Genomic DNA, 19,307 nt, shown 5'->3' on the forward strand with positions numbered 1-19,307 from the left:
AAAACAAACAAGCTCCCCTCCACCTCTCCCAGAAACAAGATAAGTGTTCATATGAAGGATGGCTGAACAAATTGGAATTTTATGGTAAAATATTATTTTGCCCAAGAGAAATAATGACTGAGGGAGATTGAAATAAGTGGAACAAGGAGAACCATAAAACACTGAGTACAATAATATAAACCAAAATAACACCAAAAGGCAGTTGTACTCAGACGAATTAAAATAATCAATCCTGGTCTCTGAGAAGAGAAGACAAAACAATTTCCCCCTCATAGTAAGGAAGTAGGAGGTGCAGGTCGTGGAATGCTGCATGTGCTATCAGATACAGTAATTTCATCAGTAGGTTTTTGCCTCACTGCTTTTCTTTGTTATGAGGAATAATTTATTGAAAGCTGGGGAAAGGAGCAAGTATGCCAGGAAATTCCCAAGATGTAAAATATAAAGATGTCAACAAAACTTAAAAACAAAAAAAGAATTTATTTTACCTCTGGGCCTGTCCCTGGCTTCAAGTGAAAACCAAAAACAAGTTCAAGGTTTACAACTTTTTCTTCATTTTCTTCTAGTTCACCTGCTGAATCCTAAAATATAAGGCAGAAAGAACCACATAATCTGGGGTTGTTGTTTTGTACTTTTGTACCTTGAGGGAAGGAAATGTTCCCCTAATTTAGCAAAGATTTCTTTTTTGGTCTGTTAATTCACTATTATTAGAATTCCCTAGAAATTCAGTTATACAATGCAAGGGAAGTGACATATTCTAAGTTTTTGAGACTCTGGCAAAATTTATGCTCTCATGTTTGAAGGTGAATGTCACTTTCTTATTTTTCAGAGAAAAAACTAAGAACTTCATTTGCCAGCAGGGATGTAGTTAGCATACTGATCTGCATTGTGTGACTTAAGGTTCAAGGCATTTATTTCCATTTACCTGTTATGTAGTAGCCAGAAAAAACACAGTAGAATGGTAAAACACTCTGAACTTAGTGAGAGTTTCCCAAGTGAAATTATCAGAATGTTAGCATGGAAAACAGAGGGTCTTTAGGGAACCAGAGCAAAGAGCTTTCAGCACCTCTCTCTCAACAAGATTTTTCTGCAAAGTATGTGTTTGCTTTTGGCACATTTATGCAACAGGGCAGGCTTTAAACTAAAAAGTGACATATCTGGCTGACAGTATTCAAAATAACAAGAATGAGATAATGCCACAAGTACCAGAGCAAGTGATGCTCTAGGAACCTTTTGTGAGATTTCTTTCAGGAACCTGGATATCTGGCTAAGGCCTCCTGCAGCAAGATGGGAGGCCAACGTCCTTAACTATAAGAATTAATGCTTAGATTTCATAAATCCAGATATGTTCTGCTTATCATGAATATTGTGTTAATCTTTTAACCTGCAGGTGTCGAGAGTATTTTAATGACAAACTTTTAAACTTCACTCAAAGAGCCTTTTGTTTAATAGAGAGAACTTTTTCCCACCGTGGTTAGTCTGATAAGACTTCAAACAAACTTCTACAGATTGAGGAGTGCATGTGACAGGTGCACAGGTTCCAAGTGTTTCCTGGGTCAGTAACTGTAGGTACACCTTCAGGTCTCTGCTGTTCCTCTTAAAAGACACTCCATTTCCTGACTTTAGGCATTTTCAATTACATCCTCCATGCTTGGATTTTTTTCCCTTGTTATCTCTGTCTCTTGACTTTCTTCAAATTTCTGCTAAAATCTAAATTTTACAGAACTCTTTTCTGAACCCTCTTAATGTTACTACATTTTTTCTGCTGAATATCTCCAAATTATATAGTATATATCTTGTTTGTACATCCCTCCCTCTCTTAGGCTGTGACTACCTTGAAAGCAGACATTCAATTACATCCTCCATGCTTGGATTTTTTTCCCTTGTTATCTCTGTCTCTTGACTTTCTTCAAATTTCTGCTAAAATCTAAATTTTACACAACTCTTTTCTGAACCCTCTTAATGTTACTACATTTTTTCTGCTGAATATCTCCAAATTATATAGTATATATCTTGTTTGTACATCCCTCCCTCTCTTAGGCTGTGACTACCTTGAAAGCAGACACTGACTTTTATCTGTCTTTGTATCCCTAGCTCTTAAACCATTGCCTGACTTAGTATACAATAGTGCTTGATAAATGTTTGCTGACTTGACAAGATTTTTAACAAGGAAAGATTTAACTCACCTTCATTAGTGGTGGAAAGTGAAATAAATTGAGGTAATCATTTGTTAATTTCTCAATGGCTGACTGTAAAAAAAAATTAAAAGTAATCAAATTAATCATGTGCTTGTTACTCAGGATCCTACAGTAATAAGATTATGATTAAAAGCAATAATGCATATAAAGACCAAAGACTTTCATGAGAACCCTAATTCCGTAGGGAATCTCACATTCAACACATCTTACTTTCAAGAAACATTTAATGTAATGTATCTTATTATTCAAAGTAGTATCCAAAGAGATAGATAATGTGATACAGTTGATAAAAAACTGACTTCATTGCTATGAGGAACAGGATTCATGCAAGTCCCTTATATTAATCTCTGTAATCTGGGGCAAGTGACTTAACCTTCCAGTACTTTAAGTATTTGTCTAAGCATATAAGTCATAAAGATATCTATTTCCTAATTGGGAGTTCCCAGTATCACTTTATCCCAAAGAGAGAATGCGTGGTTCACACTTAGTTAATAAAACATGAAGATGTACCAAGGACAGGCAATATAAAGCTTAAAAATAAATTATTCTTGCAGGTACTGTCAGGTTAACTGTGATCAGTCAGGTTTCTGCTTGGTGTATGCAGGCTGCAAAACAGGGAGAAAAACAATAATGTGTATGAACATCGCATCAGTGACTATTTACTAAGGCTCAAATTCCATTAAATAGCTTATTGTATTTTAAGGACTTTCATGTGGATATGTCCAAAGCTCCCTCCCCTGAAGAAACACAAAGGATTGCTAAAGAATTTTTTATACTTATCAGATGTAATTCAGTTTTTCTGTGAACAGCACATATTGTTATTCATGTAGAGAGGAAAACGTATCAAATGTGGGGGAAAAATTAGATGCTTTTTTTTTTTTTTTAAGAAAAATGAAAGCTGTTGACACTTGACAATGTAATGAATACTTATTGGGTGTTCAATTCCTATTCCACAGAGCTTGTTCCTCTACATGGGAGCTTCAAATGTACAGAGAAAGAAGGGAGCTGGGGGTAAGCTGAGAAAAACAGTTCTAGAGGAAAAGAAATAGCAATAGCTTTAGCTTTTCCTCTTTCATTTGAGTAGATTAATCTATATCCCCTCTGATTAACCTTTCTGATCCCCTTGCCACCTCTCAGAGTGAGATGGGCTGAGACAAAAGGGCTCAAACTCAATTTCCTCAAATATACAATAAGGATCATGATTCCCAGATTTAGAGTTGTGCAGGAACCAACAGATTCAACCCCTTTATTTTCCAGAGGAAGAAATTTAGGCAGAGAGAGGTTAAGAGATTTGTGTAAGCTAACACAAGTAGAATGTGGAAGAGACATACTTTGAACCTATTTCTACTATATCATGAGGCATGCTCTTGAGGCTTCTCAATGATGACATGTCCCTTCTAGCTCTAAAAATTATATAATTCAATGATTCTAATTTTGATTACCAGAGTAATCTTTCAGTGCCTGCTTACCTCTTCCCTCTCTAGGATTTCTAGAGCTGGTCCTATATCCATCCCTACCCATCAGGGTCTTCCTTTTACTCACTCTGTCCAAGTGTTACACTTGAGTATATTCATTTTTACATTTTTTTTAATTGGGGAGTTTTGAAGATGGTAAGTCTCTAATGATAGAATGGCAAAGAATAAAGCTAACATTTTTGATGATGGAAGTCCTTCCTCTTGCCCTCTAAAATCATACTCCCAAGAAACAACCAACACTAACATCTTATGTGAAATCTGTTCAATCAAACCTGATATCCACAAAAAACATAATGATTCTATTAGTGAGTCTTGTTTGGACCACCTGCAAAGTTCCCTTACCCAAAACCATGAATGTTCTGCAATCATGGGGATATAATCATTAACATTCCTATTCTCTCCATGCTTTTCTTAAACAGAGGTTGTAGAACTGGTGATGAGAATAAGATTTTTTAAAAAAATTTCTTTTTGAATGGACTTTTGTACAACACAATCACACATACTTCCACTTGGGACCTTTGTTATACAGAAAAACAACTTTTATATAGAATGACTTAATTAAGTAATGGTTAATTATGACAGACTGACAGAAAAGGTCTAGATGAGCAAATTGGAATTCTTTGTTGACTCATTTCTTGAAGTTTATATTTACACTCATTTGCCTGTACTTTATCCCAATAAGATAAAAGAGGGTGAATTTTTGCATTGTATAATAGTGTATTTGTTAGCACTGTAAACTGTAATGTGCTCATACAAAAGAGCCAATTTCTTTTGACTATGTTCAGGGGCTACCTTCACTGGGAAGCCTTGGTCAAATCTAGCATGCAGAAAACCAATCTAAATGGACTGGTTCTCATTATGTCATTGAAGGAAAATTCTCTAGAAAGAGAGATTGAGGCTAGTCATTGTCAGTATCTGACAAGAAATTTTAAGAATATTGGCTTATTGTTGGAAGTACTGTGAGGGCATTTGAACTTGATGGAAAGTCAACTTTCTATTGTCTAAACACCATTCTCTGTCTCCCATTGGGGAAAAAAAGCAGTCTTCTTTTGTTCTCTTAAAGAACACACTTGAGAAATACCTATGTCCAATAATGTTCATTAGCTCATAGGATTTAGGGCAGAATGGGATCTTAGGCATGAACAAGTGCAATCTCTCCATTTGTCTGATGTAAAAACTGAGGATCAGAGAAATCAAAATAATTTTTCTAAGTAGTAAGATTTTAACAAAATTCCTTATTCCAAATATAGTGCCATTTCATTATATGATCCTGTTTTTCATTTAGCTTCAGTAATTTAAAAACATTTTGTAGCTGAACTTTAGAAATCTCAATCCCTGAAAGTTCTGTCTTTCCCAAGGTCCTTTCAAGTTGTCTTAGGAAGACAACTGCTTATTTTATTTTAGCCTCTCTACATTCATTTTGAGGTGATATGCTATCTGTTTGTGGAGGAGTGTGGAATTTTCTGACCTCTTCCACATCTTCCCAGCATCTTCTCTTCAGTAGTTTAAGTCTAAAACTCTCTGCAATAGTCTTGAATAAGTCTTTGTAAGTAAACTGAGTAAGTAGAGGTGAAGTGTCATGTCGATATCCATTCCAGTTCAAAATTGTTAAGCTATGGAACTGTGCTATTTTTTCCCCTTATATTTATTTTTTCCTACCTTTACTATTATTGTTGAAGGCATTAGCATCCTTCAAGTCACCAAGGCTCCCAACCCAGGTATAAACTTCAACTTCTTACTCTCTGTCTCATTCCCCACAATTTGTTACTTCCTTTCCATCAACCTCTCCTTCACACCATCTCTCTTTCTCCTCCTCTCTGTCTCTCTCTGTCCTGTGTGTGTGTGTGTGTGTGTGTGTGTATGTGTATGTGTGTGTGTGTCTATCTTATATTTGTATAGTTATTAGCATCCTGTTTTCTGCATTAGACTATGAACTCCTTGAAAGTAGATACTGATTTTTCGTTTTGAGGGTTGTTGTTGGGCTTTTTTTTTTTTTTTTTTTTTTTTAACATCTTTCCTTGTATTTCTAGTGCTTAGCATAATACCTGATGCATAGCAGGTGCTTCATAAATGATTTTTGACTGACTATTTCAATGTTTTAAAACTTGCTGTATAGTTCAGATTTAGTTTATGCCACTGGACAAACTTTGGGAAGTCTTTTTATTCAAGTATTTAAACTATGATGCTTGCTGTTAATCACAGAATATGGATTCCTGTTTTCAATGTGACTTGTCTGAAATACCTTTATATGAATTATATGTCCCTTAGAGACGATGCCCATATCCTTTAAGTCCTCCTCATCCAGAAGTAGGAGCCGTTTTCCGGTGATGTTATTTTCTTTAAACAAGGTTGCATATATGCTCATCTCTTCTGAAGAATCACCTAAAGGTTAGTGGAGACAAAAGGAGACAAAAGAAATCAGGCTAAACTAGGTCTCAAAGGAAACTAAATCCATGAATTAAGAAAGAATTATTCTACTTGCCTTTTCTGGTGAGTTGATGTATCCAGAAGTACTGTGAAGCAAAGGGAAAATGTAGTTTTAGTTGCAGTGTTGTTGACACTCCCCACCCCCTTTTTTTAAACACGGACTACAGATTTAAAAAAAATTTACATGGCACTTGTCCCCATATTTAACACCAAATTACTCAATGCCTATCTCTATATTTTTCCTGAAATTTAAATGTCTAGCTCCTCTTACAAGGGAAAATTAAAGTTCTCGCCATTTTTAGTTTTAGGATTTTAAGATTAACACTAGAGAATTTAATGATTTTTTAAAACAACATATGTGTCCTGTTGAGGAGTTTGGGAATCTCTTGGAAATGTTTCTATGTTTGGGATCTCTATTTTCCACTTATTACAAGAGTTAGGAAATCATATGTTTTTAAGGAAATACTGCAGACCCTGCCAAGAAGATCAAATACTGCCTCTGATAACAGCCCAGACAAATCATAGCTTCCATAGGTATTGTCTCTAATCTAGGCAACTCTCTAAGAAATGCTAAGAGGGAGTTTCTTTATCAATAATTTTTTTTATTAATGAGATAACAGGTCTAGTCCCTATTCTTATTGAAAGAATTAACTGTGATATTAAACATCTTGCAAACTATGAGAAAATTCACACAAGGATTCCATTAGTCCTAGGTAGTATGAAAGGAAGAATGGCAGTCAGGCTTGGAGCAGGAAAGATGTGGATTCAAATCCAACCCCTGCCACCTACTAGCTGTGTGATCAAAGGTGAATCACTTAAGTTCTCTGGGTTCCAGTTTTGTCATTTAATAAGATGGATAAGACCAGTCATTCCCACATCACAGAATTGTTAATTAGGCTCAAATGAAGTTTTAAAATTGTAAAGCACTATGTAAATGTCTATTATTATTGTTATATGGCAGAATGGAGAAAAAGGATTGAAAGGCATGAAACTTGGATTATAAACTTAGCTACTAATTAGTTTTGAGACTTTGGACAAATTGCTTAATCTGCCTATCATTCAGTTTCCATTTTTGCACAATTTCTTCTAATATTAATTACAGTAAAATGGTCCAAACGCTTATTATCAACCAAAACTTACCATTTCATTCTATAACTTTTACCCCAGTGACCTCAATGCTTTTTAGCACATAGAATGTTTAAACTTGAGTTTCTAAAATGATTAATAAATCAGAAACAATTTTTTTCTTGAGAATTTTTTTTTCTTTTCTCATAAGGTAGTGACCCCGTATCAAAAAAAGTTCTAGAGAAACCAATGATGAAGACCTGTAACCTTCCTGAATCAAAGATTCTAGAACATGCCTGTTCCTCATTAACCAAAAGAAGTTTGGTCCATGATCACCAGAAGTTCATATCAGACTTCTAGCAGGTCCTTTAGGAGTAGTAAGGGAAGAAAGCCTAGAGCTCTCCACTGAAATATCTTTCTACTGAGATATTTAGATAAGTTATCCTTTTTCGGGATTGAATTATATCCAACGTATTTTTACTTTCCATCATAAATTATTTGCTGAGACTATAAAGCTGAACTCTGGGTATCTGATAGATATCATCCAGTTAATTTTCATTATATCTCTAAGGAAAATTCATCCCTGTTTGTATGTAGAGAGACTAAGGACTAAAAATACCAAGAGTCAAATAAGATGGTTATAAGTAACCAGAGTTAATAGAGTTAATCTAGAAGGTATAGGAGATACAATGAGGCTTTTTTTTTGTTTTGTTTTGTTTTGACATATGGAAACCTAGAATCTTTTTGACATATGGAAAGCAAGAAACCTTGCCCAATTTTCATAACCCTGCACCTTAGAGTCTTAGGATCTGGAGACTTTCAGGATATCCCCTGTGTTTCTATTGTGGGGAGTTTAAACTAAAAATGGCAACTAGGAGACTTTTTAGCTTGTCACAGCAGGAGAGTCAAGAATATAATACAGCTGTGCAGAATTCCAGTCTTTACCCAATTTAGCAGATCAAATCTAATATATGTAAAAAGTACCTTAATCAGATTTCTTAAAAACCAAAGCAAACTAAAAAGATTATGGCCCCTTAGTTCCAAAGTGTACCTTATATATCCTTTTGACTTTTCAGTCACTTTCACTTATGGTCTGATCACCTTCCAGATCCATGTTAGCATGAGGTATTTGAATGATTTCAAATAGTCTTAGTTTTGCTCTTAAAGGTTCACTTTAAATCTTCAATGGATTATAATTATAAAACTAGAAATGTAAAGCTCATCAACTCTTCTATGGCTGTAGTCACTTCCATTTTCACTTAAATCCTTGTTGTCAAATTTATTTTAAATATGTCCAGAAAGAATTAATGGAACTCATGAAGGAATCTTACCACGTCGTCTTCTGTCCATGCACCAATTTCAAAGGATGGCAGCAGCTGCAAGGGAAATATGAAGGAGAAAAGAGTAATAATACCATTCTCTTTTGGTCTATTCATCTAACTTCTCTTAAGTTTTGCCTGACAATTTGACTTGATTGCTTCTTCTAGATTTGACTAAGTCAATCTTTTTTGTCTAATCCTAAAATGTATTTATGAGCACTCATTGGGACAATAGCAGCACATAATATTCACAAATAACTCACTACATCTTAATGAATATGTATAGAACAAAATATGTATAAGTAGAAATAATAGACTTGCAGGTCACTCCTTAGTATAGAATAATCCTTCTCCTTGATGGGTTCTAAGAGCATTAAGATGAATCCTAACACTATTTATGGTGGATTCCATACATCCAAGTTGATTTTTCCACTACTGTAGATCATCACTTCATATATTGGTTGCTAAATTTCATCTGAATCATTGTCTCCATCCTTTCTCTCCAAATCCCTAACAATTAAGAGCTGGTAAAAGAAGGGTATTTCCATCATTCAACAATGGAGTCCCCAGCCAGCATAGCCAATTATTAATTGATAATAATTTATTGGTTAATTTTGGAAGCTTTACAGTCAAAATCCAATCTTTTAATGAGCAAATTGATTTGAATGTGCATACTTCATAAAGTCTATTCATATAGAATAAACTATAGATAATGGGCTCTTGTTATCTCCAAATGTCATTTTTCTTTTTGATAGCTAAACAACATTTAGTGCTAGCCTAGAAACTTTTCCAGACTTTACTTTAACCCTGTTCCTAATTTCAGGGATTATTTGGTGACTCCAATGGGAAAAATCTTGTGAATTAAGACCCTAAACATTCCTACCTGATTTTACATTTATGGTACTCTTATTATTTGAAGATCTTTTGTGATAAATGTCAGAGTCTCCAGGATTTTTAGCTAGGCAATTATTGGGAATGATGGATATAGCTATAAGGATGTGTATAAGAAGAAATCAAGTTACTAATATATATATATATATATATATATATAATAGATAATTATATCTATATTGACAAGCACCTTTTTTTGGGGGAAGGAATTGAAAGTGATTATTATATTGGAATTGCTGGGTTTTTTTTTTTTTGACACAGAGACACATATATCTCCTAATACGTTGGTATCAAACTCAAATAGAAATGGGGACCATTAATCCACATATAAGAATCCCTGAGGGTCACAAATTGACAGCTTTAAAATGTAATATTATCTATGTTTTATTGCATTTTAGTTTATTTTGCAAATATTTCCCAATGACATTTTCATCTGGCTCTGGTTATACTTCCATACTTGAGAGTAGTGTGGACAGCTCTCTTGCTGTGTTTGACATATTGAACTAACAGAACTTTTATGAAGATGTTCATCAGAAATTGGTTTTGGTGGCAAAAACTGACTAATCAATCAATAAGTGTTTGTTAAGGACTTGTTATGTATTAGGAGCTAATGATACAAAGATATAAATGAAACAATTCTTACCCTCAATGAACTTATTTACATTCCAGAGGGTTCTAAAGATCCATCAACATCAGCATGAGACCCATGAATTGAATAATAATAAAATTTAGCTCTTAACTTTTAGGAATTTAATGAGCCAAAATGTTTGAATCTCTAGGAGGAGTGCGCTGAAAATAGCCTTTAATTTTCCTAATCTGAACAAGATACCCTTTTTGCTGAATGAGGAGAAAAAGAGTACTAAGTTCAAGGCAGTTTTTCAGTATTAAAAAAAATCAGAAGATGTGCTGGTTAATCACCAATTTCATTTCATCAAATACGTATTCTATAAAAGACATTATGCTAGTACTGGGGACAAAAAACAAAAACAATCCCCCCCCCCCATAACAATAAAAAAGAAATTACTTGTTGCTCGTCCTTAAGGAGTTTACAGACTCAATAATAGGGATAAGAAATGTATATCACTATGCATCAACTAAAGAACAATATTATCAAGAGAAAGGAAGGGTATAGTAAAGATGCTATTAAAATAAGAGAAGAATGAGAGTCCATTTAGCTGGGAAGAGGATCAGAAAAATCATTTTGGAGAAAGTGGCCCTTGTATTAGGCTTTAGAGGAAGAAAAGGATTTTGAGACATGGAGATGGCTTATGTTTGAGACATGGAGGATGGCCTGCATAGAGAAAGGGGAGTACAGTTTGGATTGAAAAACTATCATTCAGTTTGACTGGAACATATTTAGATGAAGGGGAGTGATATGAAATAATTTTGGAGAGGTAGTCTGGAGTTAGATTGCCAAAGCCTTAAATGTTAGGCTGTAGGATTTATAATTTGTTCTAGCAGCAATGGAGCACTAATACAGCAGGTTTTTGAGAAAAGGAGTGACGTGGTTAGATCTATGTTTAAAAATAATAATAATAATTTGGATCCAGTGTAAAAGAGGAATGGAGAAGGGAATAAAAAGATCATAAAATTCTCAAGCTATGAGGTCATCCAGCCCAATTCTTTTGTTTCACAAGTGAGGAAACTGAAGCCTGGAGAGTTTTCTGACTCTAGAAATTACAACTTTTCCCTACACTGTGCAGCTACCATAATTACTTAGTATTTGTTGAGCAATCAGCATTGTGACAGATGTGATAGAGCAGGGCTTCTTAAAGTTTTTCCACTTGTGACCCCTTTTTGCCCAGATTTTTACAAGACCCTAGAAATACATGTATACATATATATGTGTGTGTAAAATATGTAGACAAATTAAACATTTACTGATAATAAATCATAATTTTGCAACTCCCATATTCAATTACAAGACACCATACAGGGTTGCAACCCACAGCTGAAGGAGCTAGATTATAGAGGATAATGAAGAAAGATATAGGGGACAGCTTGATGGTACTGTAGCTAGAGCACTGGCCCTGAAATGAACCTGAAATGAATGATGGAACCTGAATTCAAATCTGACCTCAGACACTTAATATGTACTAGCTGTGTGACCCTGGGCAAGTCACCCAAAAAAAAAACAACCCAAAACCCAAGAAAGATAATGACTTCAAGTTCAGGTAGGAAAATAATACCTAACAAATACCCAAAAAGATAGCATATGGTTAACAGTTAAAGGGGTGGTACAGAGTAAGTGGTTATAGGAGTTCAAGAGAGAAGGAAAACAATGGGCTTACAGTAGTTAGGGGAAGAGGTAATTGGGTTAGGCCTTACATGATAGATAGGATTTGGCAGAGAGAGGATGAATATTCTGGACAAATTTTTTGCACAGGCAAAAAATAAGAACAGGAAAGGAAAGAAGAACCAGAGTTCAGAGAGAAAAGAGAGTAGAAGGTTCATTTTGGGTAGTAGAGGGAAATCAATTTTGATAAATTGGATGGAACCAAATTTATGGGGGAAGTTTGAAAGTCAGGAAGAAGAATTTTTAAAAGTTTCCGTATTAAATGTCTAAGTTAATACACTTTTGGTACTTTATTATGTCTTTTAGAAGAATTCTTATTATATTTTTTAAATCTCTATCATTCCACTGACTATGTTGACTTCAATGTCCTCTCAGGATATACTACATGAATGCAATCTTTTCCTATTTAATAAATGATACTTGCAGAGGCTACCAAATGCATGTACTCACCTGTTTTAAAGAAATGAAAAAGAAGATAACGTGGGGAATAAATTATACTGCTAAGCTGGATCAAAGAAAATACATTAAAGACTTGCTTGGTTTACCAAACAGCTGGATTCAGCTTTAAAGGTAAATCATTCTCTTCCCCCCAAAACACAAAAACAAATGCCAAATGAGAAATTTTTGATCAGTTCACAGAAGACTGAAGAAATATTTTGTGTGATTCAGCTAAATTTCTTCCCTCCCCCACCCCTTACCATGGTGGGACAGTATGAGGATGCCATACAGATCCCAAATGTGAAGTCATTAACAATCTAGAAATGAACATATGTTGGATGATATCTTATTTATGGATAAATTTGTAGTGGTCAAAGTCAGTAATTTTGGTGCTATTTTTCTGAAGACTATAAGATGCGTGAATAGAATGTGTCCTTTGAGCTTACACAAATGAAGACCTTAAGGATGACTCATCCCCAAACCCTTAAAGAAGAGGTCAGTAGGCTCTGCAGTTTGGATACCTCATTGGTAGAACCCATTGGAGGACATGAAAAGATATAATATTACAAAGTCTCATTGGGGGAAAGGCTGTCATGCTTCAGAATGAAATTGGACACAGAAAAAAGAACATGACAGTCTCTAAGCACTTAGTGGCTTATCATTTTCTTCATATTACATCATATAAATATAGTCAATATAAATAAATATCTTCAATCGGAGAATCATTAGGGTCATGGTAACACACACAGTAACCCCATAGTTCTTGGTTGTTTTCCTCTGAGATAAAAAAATTTTTTACCTGATCCTCTACCCCATTATCATATCAGTTCATTCCTTTTACTGATTTTTTTTTTTAAACTGAATGTCTATGTGCACTGCATAGAGGATGGGGGGGGGGTGGAGAAGTAGGAAGCATGTGACAATCATCCCTTTTGAAGGTATTTGGGGATCCAAGCTAACACAGACATTGCGTACACAGCAACACATAACCAAAGAATTTACTGTCAAAATGTTTATTGCAAAATAGAGTTTTAGAACAAAGGAAAGCAAAGGAAAAAGTTCACATCAAAATGAAATGTATGACACCATTGAGATTACTGAATACATTGCTGGCTTTGTATTGGAATATTAAGTTCCTACTAGGAAGTAAGACAATGACGGAAAAGTCTCACCACACAAAACTATAATTTCATGCTCCATACAGATTCTTATACAAAATTCTGGCACCGGCCTTGCTCAGAATAATATCCCAACAGAATGAGAGAAAAAAAATATTTTTTAAAAAACCACTGTGATTGAAAGCTCATCTGACCACACTTAAAGAGTATAAATAGTATCATTTTCTATTATTTAGTACAAAACTTTTTCAAGAGTGCAAAAGCAATAAATGCAGTGTACTGTATCTGACATTAAAAAGGTATTATAACATTCAGCACACAATATAAAATATTTAATATAGGTGCTTGAAACTAAATCTGAAGTTAATATTCCCACACCAGAAAGCTCCACACAGGCATTAGAATGCGCACGCTAAGTTGAAGTCTGGGGGAGAAAATGAAATGTTTTGTCCTCCAGATTTTCCTGGTAGTAGCTAATTTTTCATTGTAGAAAATGCTGCGAGTGTGCCCATCAAGCTACATTAAAAGGCAAAGAATAGAATAGATTGTCTCTGAGACAATATTTAAATGCTATCTTAGAAAAGAGGTCTTTTGCAAAACCTGTAAAAAGGTGCTTGATTACAGAAAGAAAATGAACAAAATATGTAGGTGAAGTTGAGTTGGCTAGTAACACCTTAGTAGTATTTGTGTAGTATGGTTTTATTCTGACATGTGGCAAACTATGGCTAGTGTAATAATATTTAATTTGGAATAACTGATTTTTTTTATTATCACTCATAAATTCTTTACTTCTTTGAGTTAAAGAAAAGAAAAAAAGATACAGCCAAGTCTGTAGCTTTACTATGGAGTTCTGTTCTGAGTCTTACATGTTTTTATCTTTCTTTGTACCCCAGTGCTTAACACACTGCCTGGTACATACATACTAAGTGCTTAATAAATGTTTGTTGATGGGTTGACCTGACTATTAAGTTCCCTGAACCTAATGAAGTCTAATTCCAAAATATCTAAACTGACTAAAGGATTATAAGAATCATAAATTTATCTGGGAATGATCTCAAAAATCACTTAGGGCAATCCTCTTATTTTAGAGAAAATGAAATTGAACTCACAGGAGTTTAACTACTTGCTACAGTTCACACAGGTAATACACAACAGCAATGATTTATTTTATCCTACTTCCTTTAACCGTAAACATGTCCATTTAAAATGTGACTAACTGCCACTTGCACTGTGACTAATTAAACTGTTTGATAAAGTCTGAAAAAACCAAGGTCTTTATCATCACTGATCCCACAATTTGAAATGAGTCCCTTACTTTGGTGTTGGTATAAAATAAGACATTTCTGTTTAAAAAAATGAGTAAAGGGAAAGCTAAAATCATATAACAAAGCTACTTACTTGAATTTTCTCTCTGAGAACTGAGGAGTCAGTATAATTGAGAATGAACCAGTTAGATTTTGTCCTTCTTAATTATCTCAATAGCTCATTTCTCCTTGGAAACTAATTCTACCCCTGTTATTCTTGGTGCTGAGAAGATAAAGGCTATGGATAGTCTTAATTCTGGCTGAGTGTACATGTAGTAGCTATTATTTTGAAAATGCATGCTCTGACTTTGGCAATATGATTTATTACTCCTGAAGGAGAAGAGCTGTGGACACCTAATATGAATGTAAAGCTGTCAGTGTCTACTTGAATAACCTTATTAATTAAGTCAAAATATTAAAATTTAGATGTCTGGTACTAACAATTATTATAAAAATGTAGAGATCCAATTCTCATTTTAATATTGAAAATTTTCAGTATTTCCCAAACTGTCCTTACTAAAAAATTGTACTTATTTTTAATGAATTAAAAGTTGTGAGATAAAATCTACACTAGCATGTTAGGTTTTGGGGGAGATATTCTACAATTGAGTGGAAACTGAATAAAAGTAGATTAAAACCTTTGTGACTAATTTAAAAAAGTGTTTTCTTTAAAAGTTCAAAGAAGAATCTGTGGTTTCCTAAATTCTATCAAATGATGCTGGATAAAGGATAATTCTCATAGGAAATGATGATGTGGTAGCAGGAAGTTTTCAAAATTCAGGTTTAACCATGATCAATGTCTTACTTTTCACCAATTGTGTTGAAATATGATTCCATTCAAAATTACTATCAACTAGCCCTGACCTAAATGAAGTTTATTAGAAATGTGCATTATCCAGCACATGTAGTAAATAACTATAGAAGTTAGAAATGGATTCTATTTCACACACACACACACACACACACACAATATTTAATAATTGTTGAATTGAATCGAATTTGTTGTATGACCTAGAGAAAATAAGTCACTTTGCCTTTCCTTGTTCTCCATTTCTTCATCTCTAAATTGAGAGTCTCTTTTGCCTTTTTCTGCTAATTATGAATATAGTGGTTGACTTTTAGGGATGCCTGGACTTTTCTGGACAAATGAAGGTGATAGATTGCTTCAAAGCAGTGAAATTACTAAGTGTTCCCTGGATATTAGGAAGGAATTCATGCAACTCCAGGAAGAGAAGAATACACACTCTCCTCCTCTATGGTGTTGGGTCTTTTATAGTATAGGTTGGTTTGATCATGGTCGGCTATTGCTAATCCTACACTGATGGAGAATTTGACAAAGAAACATAAGTTAAGAAAAGCAGCTAGGTTTTAGTAGCAAAACTAAAGCACATAATACTGCAGTCCTTGACTCTTTGGGTTCTGATGTGTAACACAAAAATCTTCCAATTAATTTCCATATTAAAAGGAAAAAAAATCCCATTTTCCCATTAATTTGTATGTTTTAATTTGTTGGTCAAAAGGTAAGGGTTTTGTTGTTACTGTTTTTGTTTTTCAATATATGAAGTTCCTAGAGGTAAGGAGTAGCAGGCATAGACAAATTTGTCTTTGCTTATGCAAGAGGAAGGTTTTGAAGCACTCTTCTCTCTCCTTTTTTGGGATCCTAGCAAGAAAGTCTTTCCTTCATCTCTCTTCTTTTGTCTACTGCTTCACTAATAGTTCTACCTAAGATTTTAGAAAGCATCAGACCCTCACGAGAACAATAGAGGACATGAGTACTTTAGTCACTAGGCGCTACCCATGTGGGAAGAGTGAGAGGAGTATTATCTTTTCTGTAGCATTTCACAAACCAGTCTCTAATGCAAAGGTCAGTCAACAGGGGTCATCATGAACCTAATCCTTCTTTATATTGACTTAGCACACATTCTAATGCATACTTAAGACATTGGTATTCCAAAAGTGTCTTGCTAACTGTAAACAGCTCAGTCCAGGAGAATTTGACCAGTGGACACTAATGCTCTGTAATAGCTCTCAGGGTACAAGAGAATTCACCTGTTTATGTTCCTAGCATTATACTATTTTTCTCTTTTTGGAAGCTATCTTCCTTTAGCTTCACGCTCCCAGTGACTACAGGAGCAAAAAGTACTCAAACTGACTTCTAAAAGAGAAAACTTATCAAGGTCACTCTTTCAGTTTTTAGCTCCACTGGTATGATGAATTGCTTCACATATCACTTGCAAAAAAATCTTAATATTTACTCCAAATGGGGAAGCTGGCACAACTTATACATATCTCTTTATAGTAGTAAAAAAAAAAAAAAAACTTTCTAAAGGCTTATAGGTGAATAGACATTTTCAAACCCTAGAAGGCTTTGGATCAGCTAATGTGATTAGAAATGGCAATGGATACACATATAATTAATAATCTCTGTGATGGTCTTTCTTTAGGTTTTCTTAAGGGGAAAAATGCCACTAAAGTCATTTTTATGGGATTTAGTTTTAAGGAAAAATATTGCCTCATAATTTAGTCTGAAAACAAATTGCTGACATTATTTCATTTAGAAAACATCTTAACTTTTCCAGGTTTCTCAAGCAGCCACTAGAGAAATAACTATCAGCTACTCTGTATAAGCACTGGCATCTCTGAGTCAATACAGAAAGAGGCATAGCATACAGATGATTCTGGGGAAGCGAATGAGAACTAAATTAGTGATTAGGTTATGATGGAGAGCTACTCAGATACAGAATCAGTGCTATTCCCTTTAAATAATTATGGTCATTTTTCTTTTGAATTTTATTTCACAATGGTTAAGTTCTTCTGAAAAATAGATTCAGGATCCAGAATTACCATTCCATCTCTACTGACCATTGAGAGTAGGGCCATGTTTAGGGCCCAAAAGACTGGGAGGGGGTGCCCCCTATCAATAGGAGCCTTTTTTCTAATGCATAAGGTATGAGAGTTCATTTACATAAAGCACAAGCTAAATTTTAGAGGAAAGTGCTTTGCAGAGTCTCTAAGGCTTGTAGAGATAAATATAAAGGACTCTAACATTTGCTGTCAGTTTCAAAGATGAGTAGTCTTCCTTTCACTAACATGTTATTGATAAAATTGCTCAGGTTTTACTTTAAGCAACTGTGTTTCAAGAAGCACTAGGACACTGGGATGAGATCCTATACAAATAGCAATTTGGTGTTGAAAATGTTCTTTGTTTGGGTATTACTGAAGATAGGTGTTTGAAACAACCTTTTTTGATCTCGAGTTCTTTTGTCAAAAATTTCAGTCATAACTAAGAATTTCTGACATCACCACGTATTTTCATACAAAATAATTATGTAAGAAATTTACTGCTCTGATTTAAGAAGAGGTTAATAGCAGTAACAAGTATTTAGGTTGAAATAGGAACCAGGAGCATTTGCTTGAAATACAAATATCTTTATGCATAGTAAGAGGGAAATAAAATTAAGCCAAATATACAATACAAAACACTCATGTTTCAAATATGTTAAAATGTCCTCAGCATGAAAGTCAATTGTACTTTTTTTTTAAAGCCATAGAAATTTCTGTAATCAGGCACCACATTACAGTTGAATTGTGAGCTACATCTATTTTTTCTTAACATTTTTCTTATTTTCCTTCAAAATTTCATTAAGCAAAAATAAATCAGTAGTAGTCTAAACAGAGTGCTGCCATAGTAAATGTGACTGGCCTAAAAAAACCAACAACAACAACCAACCCACAGTGCTTGATTTCCTCCTTGACTGTTTTTCATATAGATCAAGATTACAAGTTTCTTTTCTTTTCTTTTCTTTTCTTTTCTTTCTTTCTTTCTTTCTTTCTTTCTTTCTTTCTTTCTTTCTTTCTTTCTTTCTTTCTTTCTTTCTTTCTTTCTTTTCCTGAACATTTAAATTTTTATTACTTTGCTTTCAGGCTTAAGAGAATTCTGGGATTCTGATTTCATTCACTACTGTCATCCATGTCATCCTCATCACCGTCATCATCATTGTCACCTTCTGACATGTCAAATTCACTGAACCCCAGGGCCATGTTGATTTTCTTTCCCCTCCTCTTAGATGTGGTTTTGGAGGAATTCTGCTTGGCTTGCATGTTTATCTGCATCCCCGAATGCAGGACAGCTCCTGCTTTGTTCATTGAGAAGACATCCCCAAAGCCCATCACCATCATGGCCTGTAGACTTTGCTTCATGCCATCTCCCTCCCCGTTACTTGTTGCTGTGATTTGACATGACATCTCTGCACTGTTTGATTCCTCTGTCTTAGATTCAAAGTATGACTCCTCAGACATTCTTGCAGCAAGAGGCAAGAGAAGCTATCAAAAGGAAGAAAGGACAGAAGTAAAAAAAAAAAAAAAAAAAAAGAAAAGAAAAAAAAAGAAAAGGAGAGTTAAAAACCAAACTCGATTGAAGGAACAGGCACCACAAGATAAGCTAGAATTAAACAGAAGGTAAAACGGTTAGTGAAATGAACTCAGGGACCAGTGAAGGATTTCATTTAAATTCAGTTTGTTTCATTTTTGTTTTGTTCTTTACAAATGACAGTACAAATTCCAGTGGAAAGTCTATGAAGAACCACAAGGAACATGATTTCAAATGAAAATGTTATAATTTTTCAAGCCTCCATTTTGTATAGACAAAATGGTTTGGTGGCAGTCTCTTAAGTTTCTGTTCACTTCACTTTACCTTAGAAATTTTTCATTTTAATTGTCACATTTAGAAGTGAAAGGAAATAGATGAAAAATCCCAACAAAACCAAAGAAATCAAGAAA

General features: G+C 34.4%; 1 protein-coding gene across 5 annotated transcripts in view; it reads right to left on the reverse strand.

The window, feature by feature from the left end:
• Positions 1-19,307, reverse strand: part of MAP3K20 (mitogen-activated protein kinase kinase kinase 20) — a 221,045-nt gene that overhangs the window by 48,447 nt on the left and 153,291 nt on the right. For 4 of the 5 annotated variants that reach the window (XM_023499294.2, XM_023499291.2, XM_012544823.3 and 1 more), the window contains exons 12-16: positions 8,494-8,538; positions 6,153-6,183; positions 5,913-6,052; positions 2,184-2,246; positions 486-578 (exon numbers count right to left, since the gene is read on the reverse strand). In XM_023499294.2, the coding sequence (XP_023355062.1) occupies positions 486-578; positions 2,184-2,246; positions 5,913-6,052; positions 6,153-6,183; positions 8,494-8,538 (372 nt within the window). Of the gene's footprint in view, positions 1-485; positions 579-2,183; positions 2,247-5,912; positions 6,053-6,152; positions 6,184-8,493; positions 8,539-13,103; positions 18,852-19,307 lie in introns of those variants that run through there. The other variant, XM_012544824.3, reaches the window with a different exon arrangement.

This window comes from Sarcophilus harrisii, chromosome 3 (genome assembly GCF_902635505.1).
Source record: "Sarcophilus harrisii chromosome 3, mSarHar1.11, whole genome shotgun sequence".
NCBI lineage: Eukaryota > Metazoa > Chordata > Mammalia > Dasyuromorphia > Dasyuridae > Sarcophilus > Sarcophilus harrisii.